This window comes from Onychostoma macrolepis, chromosome 04, assembly GCF_012432095.1.
Source record: "Onychostoma macrolepis isolate SWU-2019 chromosome 04, ASM1243209v1, whole genome shotgun sequence".
Classification (NCBI taxonomy): Eukaryota; Metazoa; Chordata; class Actinopteri; order Cypriniformes; family Cyprinidae; genus Onychostoma; species Onychostoma macrolepis.
In genome coordinates, this window is record NC_081158.1 from 15,913,508 (window position 1) to 15,930,747 (window position 17,240).

General features: G+C 37.4%; 1 protein-coding gene across 1 annotated transcript in view; it reads left to right on the forward strand.

Moving 5' to 3' along the window:
• Nucleotides 1-14,273, forward strand: part of brd1a (bromodomain containing 1a) — a 35,110-nt gene extending 20,837 nt beyond the window's left edge. Inside the window, 2 exon segments of the mRNA XM_058773311.1 lie at nt 11,024-11,178; nt 13,108-14,273. Of these exon segments, the coding sequence (XP_058629294.1) occupies nt 11,024-11,178; nt 13,108-13,291 (339 nt within the window). The 3' untranslated portion in view covers nt 13,292-14,273.
• Nucleotides 14,274-17,240: the final 2,967 nt, after the last annotated feature.

Consider the following 17,240-nt stretch of genomic DNA (forward strand, 5'->3'; position numbering starts at 1 on the left):
ACCTCTTCTGTCGTCAGCGGACAGCAGCGCGCAGTTCGAGAAGTCAAGTCACCTTTATTTATATAGCGCTTTTACAATACAGATTGTGTCAAAGCACTTAACAGTATCAAATTGGAGGATAGAGTGTCAGTAATGTATAATGATAAGATTAAACACTCAATTTTCAGTTAAAGGCATTTCATTATTGAATTCAGAGATGTCATTGTCTAGCTCAGTTTAGTTTAAATAGTATCTGTGCAATCAAATCGGCGATAATCGCTAGAAATTAAGTGTCCCCAACTGAGCAAGCCAGAGGCGACAGCGGCAAGGAACCAAAACTCCCTCTGTGACAGAATGGAGAAAAAACCTTGGGAGAAACCAGGCTCAGTCGGGGGGCCAGTTCTCCTCTGACCAGACGAAACCCGCAGTTCAAAAGTTTATATTTCTATTTTAATTTTGTTGCAATTTCTAACAATAGTAGTATTATGTAGTTGGGTATTTTATTATATTTTAGTTATTTTGTTATTTTTGGTTGATATATCTGGGGATATATCTCTGGGGGTCATCTGGGTGTCCTTGTCTCCGCTGACGATCAGGGCTGTAGACATCATCTCTTGGTGCTGATCCACCATCTGATCGGATATGGACTGAGAAACAGACTAGGAAAGAAACAGACAAATATTAGCGTAGATGCCATTCAACTTACGATGTAACGAGTACATCGTGTGTTATGGGGAGTGTTCCCGGTTCCGGTTGATCTAATTAATGCAGCCTAACAATCCTTTAACGGATTTGAATAATAGAAGCGTATTAATGTGTTATGTGTATTAAAGAGATGGGTCTTTAATCTAGATTTAAACTGACAGAGTGTGTCTGCCTCCCGAACAGTGTTAGGTAGACTGTTCCAGAGTTTGGGTGCTAAATAGGAATAGGATCTGCCGCCCGCAGTCGATTTTGATATTCTAGGTATTATCAAACGGCCGGAGTTTTGAGAACGCAGCGGACGTGGAGGACTATAATGCGATAAGAGCTCGCTCAAGTACTGAGGAGCTAAACCATTCAGGGCTTTATAAGTAATTAACAAGATTTTAAAATCTATCCGATGCTTGATAGGGAGCCAGTGCAGTGTTGACAGAACCGGGCTAATATGGTCATATTTCCTGGTTCTAGTAAGGACTCTAGCTGCTGCATTTTGGACTAACTGTAGTTTGTTGATCAAGCGTGCAGAACAACCACCCAATAAAGCATTACAATAGTCTAACCTTGAGGTCATAAACACATGAATTAACATTTCTGCATTTGACGTTGAGAGCATTGGTCGCAATTTAGATATGCTTTTGAGATGAAAAAATGCAGTTTTACAGATGCTAGAAACATGGCTTTCAAATGACAGATTGCTATCGAACAGCACACCTAGGTTCCTGACTGATGAAGAAGAATTGACAGAGCAGCCGTCAAGTGTTAGATAATGTTCTAGGTTATTACATGTGGGGTTTTAGGTCCGATAATTAACACCTCTGTTTTTCAGAATTTAGCAGTAAAAATTACTCATCCAGTTTTTATATCGACTATGCATTCCGTTAGTTTCTCAATTTGGTGTGTTTCACCGGGCCGCGAAGAAATATAGAGCTGAGTATCATCAGCATAACAGTGAAGGCTAACACCATGTCTCCTGATAATATCTCCCAAGGGTAACATATAGAGCGTGAAAAGTAACGGCCCTAGTACTGAGCCTTGAGGTACTCCATACTGCACTTGTGATCGATATGATACCTCTTCATTCACTGCTACGAACTGATGGCGGTCAGATAAGTACGATTTGAACCATGCTAAGGCACTTCCACTAATGCCAACAAAGTTTTGTAGTCTATTCAAAAGAATGTTGTGGTTGATAGTGTCGAACGCAGCGCTAAGATCCAGTAGAACTAATAAAGAGATACAACCACGATCAGATGATAGAAGCAGGTCATTTGTAACTCTAATGAGAGAGAAGGTCACCCAAGCCTCTCCTGCACCCCCTGTCCGACCGTGGAACCAGGTAAATGTTGCACAGCACACTCAGACCCCGCTACGGGCCGCCTCCCAAAGAGAGCCCCCCGAGCCGCATCCCTGTGTTCCACCTCACTGCCCCACTGCGGGTACGCCTACGGTCCCCTTGGTACCGCTTGAGCGGTCTCTGCGAGCCTGGTTAGCGCTCCCCAGTCCGTCTCGCTAGCTCATTCGGACCATCAGGCTTGGCTATGCGATTCAGTTCGCCCGGCGTCCCCCCAAGTTCAGAGGTGTCCACTTAATTTCAGTGAAAGCTGTCATTGCCCATGTCTTGCGTGCGTAGATCGTAGTCCTACTGGCGAAGGACACGATAGAGCCGGCTTACCAAGCACAAGGCGTGCCCTGCCCGCTCAGGTTGCATGCTCACTCTATGAGAGGCGTGGCATCCTCCTGGGCGCTGGCTCGTGACGCCTCGCTGACAGATATTTGTAGAGCTGCAGGCTGGGCGACACCTAACACGTTTGCTAGGTTCCATAGCCTTCATGTCGAGCCGGTCTCCTCCCGTGTTCTCACCTCAGGCCAGAGGCACGAAGAGGTCCCGGCTTAGTGTCGGCTTGCTGCGTTACATACGCTTATTGCTCCAGAGAGTCCCAACAAGGCAGACCCTGTTGAGTCCTCCGATCACCCTTCGGCAGCCAGACTTGGCGGAGCATCTGGCGCCAGGCCTTTACTCCGTTGTATCCTTGAGAACTGGATTTAGGCTAGGTTCCATATGTGACCCTACGGGGATCCCATATGGGGTTTTCCACGGGTTGCTCCTAAACAAACCCGTGTCTTTCCCTCTGGGAGAACCCACCTCTCGTCAGGTTGGAGTCACCCCAGTACTTCCATATGTAGTACAGCCCTATGGGGTTAGTCCATATGTACTTCTCCACATAGCTCCTTCGGGGAAGGATGTGGCTTCCGCAGCGTTCCTTTCCAGTGAAAGGATACGCTTTCCCAGTGTTATCCAAAAGTCTCACTGAATGGGTTTTGGGGAACAGCAGTGATTGACACACTCTGTGTTTGCCCTGTCCCACCATCCTTAAGCAAGGGGGTACAGAAGGCTTGCTACAGAGCGCTGGAAGGGGGCAGCTCCTGTGGTGCTTTGGTAGGGATTCCTATTCATCGGTCAGTCCAACGTACGTCTCCGTTCCCTCCTTCAGGGAACGTCTCAGTTACATAGGTAACCCTCGTTCCCTGAAGGAGGGAAAAGAGACGTACGTCCCGTCGCCACAGTCGCTGGACCCCGCTGATGCTGCTGCCTTACCTGTTCGGCTCCTCAGCGAAAACCTGAAGATGCAACGCTCGTTTTAGTTACACTCGAAGCAGATTGGCCTCTCTAGCGAGATTCCTATTTTACAAGGGTTTTGAAACCCTGCTCCGGAGCAGGGTTAGCACCGCATTTCCAGCGTTAACCCCACATTGCGGTGCTAAGTTTGTTCAATGTGAAACCAAGCAGTATTTGCTTGTTGCTGCTGGACGCTTGGCAACAGCCAGCCAATCAGAAATTGAAACACGCGTTGTGCAAACTGCAGCCGGTGAGAGAAAAGTAAGAAATGTCAAAAGACGGAAAGTGTGTGAACTGCATTGATGAGGAGACGGTATTATTCACTTAAAATGAATTCAAAGAAATATTCACATACTTTGCTCCTTGTTTTCTTTCTTCTGTACTTTTGTCTTTGTTTTCTTGCCTCCTGAGGCTTAAAACGGCTAAAGACCTATGTGGCGACTTCTTTATAATAACTTGCAAAATGCAGAAAAAGCCATGTAAACAGGTTGCCTGCTGTTTGTTCAATCAGTGACAGTGATACCGCAAATATGCAAATAAGAACGTTTACCCGGAGTATAGAAAGGTACAGTGTGAAACGTCAGTTAATGAATACCCAGGATTAACTGTTAACCCCAGGTATAGTAAGAGCAGTGTGATTACAGATAACCCAGGATTCCATTTGATGACCCAGGGTTAACAATTTCAAGTGTGAAAAGCACTTTTGTGTACTTTTTGGTCAGCAGTGGCTTTTGCCTTGGAAATCTCCCATGGATGCCGTATTTTCCCTCTTTCTTATTGTTGAATCATGAACACTGACCTTAATTGAGGCAAGTGAGGTCTGCAGTTCTTTTAGAAGTTGTTCTGGGTTCTTTTATGACCTCCTGGATGAGTCGTCGTTGCGTTCTTGGAGTAATTTTGGTAGGCCGGCCACTCCAGGGAAGGTCCACCACTGTTCCAAGTTGTGGATAATGGCTCTGACCATGGTTCGCTGGAGTCCCAAAGCCAAAGAAATGGCTTTATAACTATTTTGTCAACTATTTTGTTTCTCATCTATTCTTGAATTTCTTTAGATCGATGATGTGTTGCTCTTTAAGCATGCTTCACTTTGTCAGACAGGTTCTATTTGAGTGATTTCTTGATTCAAGTCAAGTCAAGTCAGGTCTGGCCTGGGTTTGGCTAGTGAAATTTAACTTAGCTTTCTAAAATAATGTGGTTAGTCACAGTTCTTTCTAGGGCTGCACGATTTGGAGAAAAAAATCAAATTGCAATTTTTCTGATCAAAATTGCGATTTGCGATTTAAAATGCGATTTATTACTATTTAATAAAAGAGCTACAGGTTTGTTGTGGTGGTTTTAACAGCACCAAAGAAAGACCAAGCATAACCACAAACTATGCTACACTGTGCTACTGTTTATTTAAACCTCTTATACATTTTTTTTTTTTTTAAATAAAGTTGCCATGATGCAAACATCTGTCATAACAAATTAAGAACTACAGTATCTTAAAGTTAAATGAACAATTATAATCTTAAACTTTTAAGAACCCAAACACACTGTAAACAATTCTACATAAGTAAAACACTGACCATAACCTATATTAAGGTTGAAACAATGACAGCAAAAGTTTTTGCCATTTTAAAGTGCAAAGTACATGAATAATTCTGAGGCCAAAAGGCCTACAAGAAAACCTTCACATTTAGATTGTTACATTTTCACATTGTTCAGGGTAATGTGCTTAAAGATTTTTTGACAAAAAGAGCAGCATATCCAGTCTCTCTGGTTTGAGGCATGACCGTTGACATGTTACTATATTGCCTGCTGCACTGAAGAGTCTTTCCGACGGTGTGCTTGTGGCAGGAACACACAGGTATCGGCAAGCCAACCTGCTCAACCTGGGGAAGTTAACCTGGTGCTGTTTCCACCAGGTCAGAGAATTCTCTTCTCCATCAATTGTTGGTGCAGTTAAGTAGCTGTTTAGCTCTGCTTCCACCACATGATGAAAATTAGGAGGTTCTTCTGGAGACACAGAGGAAATCTTGAAATAGCTGCCAAGTGTCTTAGCTTTCACAGACGGGGCTGCTGCTAAATCCTGTGACTCTGAGACACGTGATCTTTTCTCCTGTAACATTCAAAAACAGGGCAAGCAAGTTACTTAAGTTTTAACATTTTCAGTTCGGAAATGAATGCTCAACATTTCCTCACACGTGTCATTTTCTTACCTTTCTTGCAACTTCTTCCATCTCTGTCATCATTCTTTCTTTTATGGTTGGGATGTTGTCTTGATTGATGTAATTCGTTTTGAAGCGAGGATCTAAGAATGATGTAACATCCAGAAGTTCTTGAGTGGATGGGTCTTCATATTTTTCCTTGAGGTATTGAAGGACTCTGTCTTTGATTGCCCTTGTTAGATTAGTGTCGTCCTGATCTTCAGCGAGTGTCTTTGTCCTCAAAAGGTGAAGAACTGGCTTAAGATAGAAGACACTAACATAATCCTCTCCCGAAAGCACATCTGTAAACTCCTGGAGTGGATGCAGAGCTTTGTGGATGGATTCTAACACCTCTATGTCTTGCCATGTCAGCGTTAGATGCCTTGTTTTCTTGTCTGCAGACAGCACATGATTCAAAGCTTTACATTGCTCCAGAACCCTTGCAATAATTTTTTCCTTGGTTCCCCATCTTGTGGGGCACTCTGTAATGAATGAATGCTCAGGCAGATTCAGCCCCTTTTTGGGTTGCAGTCAATGCCATTCTTTTCTTCCAGCTGTAGGAGAATTGACTGACCAGCTTCTTGCAAACGCCTACTGCTCGCTGCACCCTGTCATCCTTCAGTGCGTTTTCTGAAAATATAACATTAAAAAAAAGCTTAGAATGCAATTATTTCAGTTAGCATTAGTTAATATCTAAGATGTGAATGAGCCTACAATGAAATTTTTTTTTTACAGTATTTAAGTTCATTTTAATTTATATACACATTTTACTCCTTATTAATAATTCATATTTGTTCATAATACATATTTTTTTTAAACTAACAGACATGTTAAACATGTATAAGTTTATGCAGTAAATTATATTATTAACAAAGCTCAACCAATGCTGTATTTTTGTTATTACAATATGATTATGTATTGTATATGAATAATTCCGATTATAAAATGTATATTATATATAAACACTTACCGATAGCGAGATAGAGTCTGTGACCGAAGCACTGCAGCCTGGTCCATCCATTTATTTCCACTGCCCTTATTATGTTGGCTGCATTGTCAGTGGTGATGCACACCTGGGCCCGGTTGCATGAAAGCCCTTAAGCTAAGAAATCCCTTAGTTATAAGGTTAAGGGAACCCTTAGTGAAACTTGGGTTGCAAGAAAAATCCTAATGGTCAACTTAAAGGAACCTTAAGGTTGTCATTAAATATTCCCCTTAATTATCTAAGTGTTCCCTTAAGCATTGCTACAAAGTCCTTAGTAACTATTTCACCTTGATAAATTTAAGGGACCAAAACAGCTCCCTTAAATCATCTTAATCTCAGTATATTTAAGATTTTTGAGCTCAAATGTAAGACATAAGACATTTTTTAAGACCTGCACAAATAAAATATCATATAAGCATAGTAGGGCAATGACTATGGTAACATATTAAACTGTAAAATGACTGTAAAATGCATGACTTACAGGTTTTCACAAAACCAAAAAAAAATTTATATAATTTAAGAAAATGGATGAGTTGTATTAATTATTATAAACTTAAACAATTTTAATTAATCAATTATTAGCCTACATTAATTAAATAACAATATAAATGTAATGTATGCCTTAACTGTTTAACTTTTTATAATGCATTATCTTCTTGTCAATCCACCTGTTCACATTTACAACACTGCGTGTTTGCAGCATCAAAACATGGGTTAATTTTCACATTTATTAACATTTCCGTCATTGTTCAGCAGGAGGCGCTTTCACTTTAGAAACAAAGCGGTTTCCTCGGTAACGACTGTACACAAAACAGCGCAGAAACGGGCAGCGCTCGTTTATTTGTTCGTGTTTTAGTTGGTTAGGTTTGTATTTCGTTATGTTCTGTTTATTGTCAGAGATATACATATCTATACAGTTTATTGTGAGATGTAGTAACTATAGCAACTGCGGCGCCCATTGCCGTATGTTGCCAGGAACTACCGTGAAACGCTTAGTATAAACACTTAGGTAAGTGTGACAGTTAAGACGTTTGTTGAAGAAGGTGTGCCACTTTCTAACGCTTGAGCAATTGAAGTTTGCTTGGATGTCAGTCGCGTGTGTTCATCGGTGGGCCTTTTGGCCATGCATTCATCATAGATTTGTCTCTGATACTGCTGCAGGTGCTGATACAGGTTGGTTGTGTTGCCTCGCGACGTCGACACAGACGTTCGGCAGGTTTTACAAAGTACTTGCCTTTTGAAGTACATCAGAACGTCGAAATCCAAAATAATTCCAAACATATGCGGTGCTTTTTCGTTTAGGTAGCAAGTCGTCTGCAGGACTTTGCTCTTCTGTAGACACACTTTGTTGGGATGTTGAACCGCTGCTCGCGCTCATCTTTTCCAAATGGTGTTATTTGACGTTCAGTCAGCACGTTCATTGTTAAAATGCCCCCTATTGGTTAAACTCTGCATCAAACGTAAAATGCGCATGAAGCAAACTGTCCAAAACTACGTAGATGCTTGTTACCAAATTTGATGGTTCTCGCAGCTTTTGCGATTTGAAAATCGCACCCTTTCAAATCGCGATTTCGGTTTACAAATGATTAATCGTGCAGGCCTAGTTCTTTCATGATTTAACAAGAGGGGGCAATTAATTTTTACTTAACACAGTCGAGTGTTTCAAATACTTCTTTTTATGACCAGACAGAATGATAGTATTATATACATTGATAAAGGCCATGCTGATTAGCACTGCATTACAAATATACTTTCCTTATAAAAATACCCAAGATTGAAGAACACCGATAAAGCATATATTTTGTGCAATCGTATGTTTATTGTCTTCACGTTTCATCAGTTAAAATTTCTCAATCTCCAGTCATTGCTTATTCAGCGATAACTAACTGGATACCTTCATGGAGCGTCGTCAGTAGTATTACTTCTGCTATGGATATGTGGAGTTTCTTCGCAAGGGCGCCCTCCGACTTCCAGTATGAATTAAACAGTCATTGCATTACATGTATACTCAGTAATGCTCACAACACCCTATTTGGGGTAAAAATAGGAAAGATAATACTTTTCTGAAACAGTATTCCCTGCATTATCCTCATTGATATCGTTATAAATACCAGAAATATCATGATATTTTTTTAAGCCCATATCGCCCATCCCTAAAGGGGGCAAAAACCTTTTCACGGCACTGTGTATATTTATATATATATATATATATATATTAGTGTTGTCAAAAGACCCTTTACTTCGGTACCAAGTCGATACTAAAAAATGAAAACGTCACAGTACCAGGTTTTTTCAAGTACCAGTGGTACCGAGTACCCGGTTCTTGACGCGTACGGTCCGATGATTTCCGCGATGCAGAAAACGCGGACCGAATCGTGGAATCCAATTATAAAAACCGAATTTACAGTTTAACACGGAATGTCACGGAATTTGCCAAAGTTTGGATGAATTAATCAAGAGTAGGTCATTACACTTAAATCAAATCGCGACATGGACTAGTATCTAGGGATGTCCAGATCCGATCACGTGATCGGAAATCGGGCCCGATCACGTGGTTTCAGACTCGATCGGAATCGGACGTTACCTCCCGATCAGGACTCGGATATATATGTATATATATTCTCATTATTTTTTTAACACATCTATAGTTATGCGGTGGCACAGAGTTAGACCTCTTGACTCCACACAGAAACAGCAACGCGTGCGGCATGACATCACTTTGATGCAGAGACGCTATTGGTTAAATGCTGGCAAAGTAGAACACGGAAGCAGCTTGAAGCGGAAAGCGCGAGTATGTCTGCGGTTAGTTTTCATTAAGAAAAACATACATTTCCTTCTGTGAAACTTACTACTGTGATGACAATAAGAATTAGGAGTGCAGTTCCTAAAAGCACTTTACTGGCTTTGCAAACACTGTGGCACTTTTATTTTTTTATTTGTTTACATGCCTGCCAGTGACCTGACATTTTATCCTAACGTTACCCGTCAGATTTTCCTACCAGGGCTTACTGCGCACATCAATATTGCGTCTTTTTTCTCATGCTGAACAACAATATTTAATATATCTGCATTACTGTATGGGTAGGTTTAGGGTTGGGGTAGGTGTAGACATTAATAAATCATAATTTGACAGGTAGCATTTTTCATTGTCGAATTGTACTACCTACTGTTTTAATGGGAGGTAGCAAAATCTGACAGGGTAGCACAAATCCACAGAACACCGGGTATTTTAAGTTGAGGTGATATTTGTTTTTATATTAGACTTTTTTTATATTTACTGTTGCACTAAAGTCCAAAAGTGAAGAATTTGTTATTTATTACTTGATTGTTCAAGCTACCTCACAGAAGTGCTCTGTTCGTTAACAGAGTTGTTGAATGTTAAAATAAGGTGAATTAAATAAAAAATACGGAACATCCTGGATCTGTTTCTTTGCTCTTCGTTATTCTTTTTTTATGTATTATAGAAGTATCGGATCGGGACTCGGTATCGGTAGATACTCAAAATCAAATGACTCGGACTCGAGGGCAAAAAAACCTGATCGGGACATCCCTACTAGTATCTGTAAATATTAAGCCGCAAAAGTCGATTCAAATATGAATCCCGCATGTTCTGCGAGTCTCTGTGTGAATGAATGAATGGCAGAGACGCGCGGTTTTTTCTATTTTTTTACTACATACACTGAAGCGCGCCTGACGCTCGCGGTGATTTCAGCATCTGCCGTCTCAAATCATAATCTGTCGTCATAAATACATAAACAACATCTACAGAACTGCTCTGAGAGTCCCCTCATGAGCATTTTACCGTTTCATTGAGTAAAACCAGCGTCATATCATATAGCTACTCACAGAAATTTAAAGCTAAATAAAAGTTTATCTTAAAGACATTGTGCCAGAAATATATTACTATTATTTAGTAGAATGTATGTTATACTATCACTACTGTTAAAAACCCATATATATATATATATATATATATATATATATATATATATATATATATATATATATATATATGTATGTATGTATGTATGTATATGTAATGTGTATACAAAAATAATTGTGTGGGTAGTTGACAAATATGCACAAAAATGTATCTTCATTCTTAGTGTTACAAAAATAGCATGAGAGAGGTTTATCTTCAATGTTAGAGGTTTTTATTTTATTTTATTCTTTTTATTTTACATTTTTCCATCACACCATAGGACACATTGATACGTCAACTACACATATGTAATATAAATCTCTAGAGCAAGACATCACATAGAACAGGGGTGTCCAGTCCTGCTCCTGGAAGACCACTGTCCTGCAGAGTTTAGCTCGGTCTTACTAGGCATACTAGAAACTTCCAGGTAGGTGTAGCTAAACTTTGCTGGACAGTGGTCCTCCAGGACCAATTTTGGACACCCCTGACATAGACTATGTATTTAATAACAAGTGAAAGGTCATTGTAAATTGTGTGTATTACCTAAGTAATATTTATAAACAATGACATTGTTTTACTTTTCTCAGGATTGTCCTCATTTTCTGTAACATGTTTTTGTTTTATTAAAGATCATAGACCCTCACATGCCACGAGTGGGGTGCCAGCACAATGGAGTCTCTATCCCAATGCCCCCGCTGGACGTTCTACGGATTGGGGAACAGATGCAGTACAAGTCAGAAGAGAAACTTTACCTTGTTCTCTTCTTCGACAACAAACGTAGCTGGTGAGATTTAGAGGCTAATTATTGGTGTTTGCCAAGTCAAACGTCACTATAATCATTGCTATTACTTAGGGATTTGAGCAAACTGAGTTTTGAACAACTGCAATTAACTTGTAACTTTTCCTTTTTTGTACTACAGACCATGATAACCATTTAACCTTGTATTCTAATAAGGTTTTGACACCAAAATGTTACATACCAGTTAAAATTCATAATTCCAGTTTTGATAGCAGCTAAAATGAATAGTCTTAATGTAAAATTCAAACATTAAGGACAATTAAACAGTCAGTTTTAAACTAAGAGCAAATAAACAAATTACAAGAAACAGCACAAATGCTATAGAACGAAGATACAAATAAAACTAACAGACTTTCATGTAAGGTTACCAGAAGTAGGGTATTGCAATTGGGCAGTGTTGCCAAGCTGATACTGCATGTCAGCAGCAAATATTTTATAGCATCTGTATATGTGCAATCCACTAGTTCAAACATAATGGATATGACAAGTGGCAAGTCCAAGTCTGCATCCATGCAACACAGAACTCAACAGACCAACAGCAAGCCTTGTACAAGTCAGAAAAGTACATAATAAAAGATGAAGAGCTTAAATAAAAGGAGTTATAGCCAGCTAAATGCAAGCAGAAAAATCTAATTCAAGTCAATTGATTAAATCACAAGAGTGTAGTGAGTAATGTATTTAATATTGTTCTTTTGCTTTTCTTTTTATTCAGCTCTCACATGTAATAGATTAACAATTCTGTGATTGTATAAGGTTTTTTCCAGTGTAGCCCAATTGCAGTTTCTAATGTACCTGAAAAGCAGATGAAGGAAACTCATTTGCATTGATTAAATGTTTAATTATTTAATCTTCAAATCAACAGAAATGTTTTTTTGTTTGTTTGGTTTTTTTTTTGTAGAGAATTAGACAAATAAAAACTTAATTAGGCGAGGGGGGAAAAAAAAGTATTTTCATACATCTGTCAATTTTGAGATTTTGAAAAAATAATTAATGAAAAGCCAAAAAGCCCAGACTAATGGAAAATACACATCCAAAATACACAAGTGTTTATTTTATTGCATTTTATCTATTTGAGTCTGTAGATTTTATTTGCAATTGATATCTTTAAAGGCCGTTTTATCAAAATGAGATTTTTCTCCTGCAAAAATCTACAAAAATCTCTACTTCAGTCAAGTCAAGTCAAGTCACCTTTATTTATATAGCGCTTTTAACAATACAGATTGTGTCAAAGCACTTAACAGTATCAAATTAGAGGATAAAGTGTCAGTAACTGAAAATTGAGTGTTTAATCTTATCATTATACATTAAAGGCATTTCATTATTGAATTCAGAGATGTCATTGTCTAGCTCAGTTTAGTTTAAATAGTATCTGTACAATCAAATCGACGATAATCGCTAGAAATTAAGTGTCCCCAACTGAGCAAGCCAGAGGCGACAGCGGCAAGGTAGCAGTTAAATGCACTTTACAGTTTTATTCCAATCTGTATTCTGAAGTGTTTGTTCATATATAACTTGCCTGATTTTATACAATATTTTGTTCATAAAAAATAGTGATATTTTATTTCTTTTTTTTTCTGGCTTTTGACAGTGTTTTTTATTTTTTGGGGTGATAAAAAGAGATATTAAAATTGTGGTCTTTTAATAACCTTTGACTCTAATATGTGAACAAAATGTAACAATTATTTTGAACCTGGCTTCATCCAGTGTTCAGGTTTTTGTTCTAGAAATCTATGCAAATTAGTGCATATTTAATTAATGACATAATTGACACACAAAATTTCAGAAAATTTGTAATACAGAAAATGTTTGAAGTTCTTAATGTAATCAATCAACTATGGAGGTATTAGTGATATCTATTATTATATATTTTTTCTATTCATTTATTTGATTGTGTGTGTTTTTTACCTTGTCCAGGCAGTGGCTTCCTAAATCCAAGATGGTTCCTCTCGGTATTGACAAAACCATCGACAAGATTAAAATGATGGAGGGCCGCTCCTCAGCCATCCGCAAGGCTGTTCAGACTGCCTTTAACCGCGCCGTGAACCATCTGAATCGAGTCCAAGATGAACCTATTAGTGACCTCAGTGATGTTGACTAAGATTGGCAAATGCAGACACATTTCAAAGCCTTACCTTCATTCCTGACTGGCACCTGCTGTGTGACTTCTGTATTTTGTTTTACTCCATACCTGCCACTCCTGTCTCATTTGCACAGAAGTCTCTAATCAGTTCTGTAAATAATGTAAATCACTTATCACTAACTTATTCTTGAGATTTACTGTCATACATTTTTATAGTATTTATACATTTTTGTGAATTATTCCCAGCATAATAACTCATTGATGCTGGAAAAAATGGACAAAATAAATTGTGTGAAACTAAAGTAAAAGAATACTGTAATCAGGGCTGGAACATGATGTGAGAGTACTTGCTTTTTTATGTTTAAATTATTGAAGTTTGTACACACAGGCTTTTATTTGGCAGTTTTTTTGTAACCTAAGAATGTTTTTTACAGCAATTTTAACCTATTTTGATGTATTTATATAACTAAATATATAACTTTATTTGTCTTTTCATATTAGTAATTCATGTTGTTATGAAAACCACAAGTGCGTTATTCTGATATTCTAATGAAACCAAAAAAGAAAGAAAATGAAAAAAAAAAATGCTGCCCAGACTTTTGTTTGTGTTGAGTGAATGGTTTTGTTTAAACTTTTTTTTTTTTTTTTTTTAATATATAAATGTTTGTATTTGTATGTGGGAACTCCATAATGGCTGTAGGATACTGTACTTGTATTGGTGTTAATTTATTGTGTTGGGTGGTGTTCATTCACTGGGGAAAGCATAAAAAAAGTTTTACTGGACTTAGGAGTTATTTTTATGTTTTTATGTTTAATTTTTTTTAATTTTTTACATTGACTTCCTTAATTTAGTTTTGCTTTGGGTTGTAGTAGGTGGATTTTGGAATACTTTTTAAACCGTATGTCAGTTGTTTCAGTTGGTATTACCACTGTTGATTGAATTGTCCTTTTTTATTTTTTTAATAAATTTATAAATAAGCTAGTTATGTCTTGAGTTTATTACAACGGTTACTCTATATTAATATGTACTGTATAGTACATAATATTATTTGCATGGCACTTTAAAGCAATTGTATGAACATTTTTTTAACTTGAATTATCAGTTTCCAAATCTGTTTCTGTTTCTTTTCCACTCTTACTAATTACGACAGTTATGTTTACAACTCTGAAATCAACTTAACTGTAGGGGGGTTCCAAAATCATGCATAGTGATTGTGGTACTGATGTTACATGGTGTTTCTATGCTACGCTATCATGCTTTTTATGGACAGAGCTGGGTGATTACATGTGATCTTGGGCCTCATTTATAAAATGTTGCGCAGAAACCATCCTAAATTTGATCTTACGATCATTTCTCAAATATGCGCAAGTTTGATTCATAGAATGAACGTACGAACAGAAAACGCGCGTACGCGTCTCTTTCAGATGTGAAATCTATGATCTTCAACTTGCGCGCAATTGAATGGTTTCAGCTCTCTGCCTTGTAAACGACTCCTAACTAATATCATTAACATATAAAATATTACCAATCATCATAATTTAGAACAGCGAGCTGCAAGAACAGTTTACATTTGAAAAAAACCTGCAATACTCCGACAATAAAAAGTGCGTACGTCTGCTCAGACCCTGACGTGACGCTAAGCACTTTTATACGTCAAAGACCGTCTTTATAAATATGAGCGCTGGCGTGGATTTAAGTGTACGCACACTCTACGATCAAGTCTGAGTGTACGCACGCTTTATAAATGAGGCCCCTGGATTACGTACTCAGATTCCAAAAAATAAATCCTTGTAATTAGATTAAATTACATTTTAAAATACTCTTAATCAGATTACAGTAACTTTTTTATGGATTACATATTATTTGCACAATAGCAATAAATTATTCATAATTTATTGATTATCCCTAATTCCTCTATGTCATCTTTTACATTTTCCTTTTTAAAATAGCCTAATTCTTATAACACAAAGACCAGTTATTAGTCAAGTGACCACACAGCATTTCATTTGACCACTGGATTTATACAAATATTTTAAGGTTTAAAGAAATATTTCAACATTGCATCAACTACTGATGAATACATTCACTTTTATTTGAATTCCCTGTAGGTTATTTAACTATGTATTTATATGACTTTAGAAGGCTTTCGACTTTCAAACACATCAAAATGCACAAATTCACAAACTTTTGTCATTTTTCACCTAATATATTTACTTAAAGTACCCCTGAGGTTTTAAAATAAATATTTTAATAATTAAGTATCATTTACATGTTCATGGATCTCTGATGTTGGTCCCTTTTTTTATTTTTTTTATTTTTATTTTATTTATTTTTTTAGTAAGCATTTTATTTTGATTAACTTTAAAATTATTTATTTTAATTTAACATTTTTTATGATTTAATTAATTATTAGCTTTTCATTAAACTCATAACCCCCCTGCAGTTGATTCACAAACACCAGTTTGGAAAACTTTTATGTAATATAATGTTTAATGCACTTCATGTTGCTAATAACAAGAAATGGAATATATTTTCTTACTCTTCGTATTTTTATGTCAATATGGTATGAGATTATCCTATTTAAATCAATGTGATAAATGAGTTAGGTCTAAGTAATCAAAAAGTAGTCTGATTATATTACCTAACGTGTAATGTAAAGGATTATGTTGCTAACTACAATTTTTGTCATGTAATTTGGAATCAGCAACGGATTACAATGTGTAAGGAATCTATCAGGTCTGGTTATGGACATTTACCATGATAGTAACATGGTATTCTTGGAACTCTCATCTAAATAACATGATACATAATTACCAAAGGACATTTTCAAATTACCACAGTATTAACATATGATACCATTACTGTATCATGTCGCTGGAGTGCTCTCAGACAAACATCGATAATGGCAATGTAATCCCTACAAGCTCTACAGTGGCTGCTGCTTTTTAATGTAATTATTTATTACCATTGTGTTACTATCTGGTACAATGACACTGCCACAGTACTTTATTAGGATTGAATTATTAATTACTTATTATTAACATGATTTGATGCCTACAGACAGTCATCTCATGGTAGGTACATTGCCAGGTTTTGCCAATGTTTCAAAGCCTATTCTGTCACTAGAGGTCACTGTGAATCTATGAAAGAAAAACAGTGAAAATGCAGACTTGCTTGCTTTTTCTGAGACAATGTCATCAGGACACTTCTTCAGAAAGAGTGAAAGAAGTAGCTCCTGATTTATGTGATTTTTCTCAGGGTATTAATGCATCACTTACCTTTATATCAACCTGATTACATTGTCTGAATTTTACATCTCAGAGCGCTTGAAATGCGTAATAAGCAATGCTTAGAGGAAACTGGTGAATTCAAACTCCTTTATTGGTGTTGCACTGAAATTGACCTTGTCAAAAGTGTTTAGAAAGCTTTTGATTGTGCTGAAAGACTGACAGTGGTGTATTGTATCTTCAATTCAAATATGTTGCTGTCTCTGTTTGGTGTCTAATTGCTTCGGGAAGTAAACAGCACGCTCGAGTGGATGGCAAGTGAGGTGAAGCGTGAATATCAATCTCTCACATCAGTGTCATCAAATGACTTCTACAGAGTTGAAGTGCCCTAATTAGCTGCTGCCCCAGTGGCCCCACTCTGATGGCGCAGGTCTCTAAGATGTACTGATGGATATCAGCAGGTGCACCTAGGTCTAAATAATGCATTATTCTGCACATGCAGGTTGTCATTTGGTTCAGCATGGAGATTATGTTTTATGTAGATCTTCTATGTCAGCTTTCACTGTTATGCTGATAATACTCAGCTATATATTCCTTCGCGGCCCGACGAAACATAATTTGCAAAACTAACGGAATGCATAGTTGATATAAAAACTGATATAAAATTGATATAAAAACGGTAATTTTTTACTGTTAAACTCTGAAAAAACAGAGGTGTTAATTATAGAACCAAAAATCT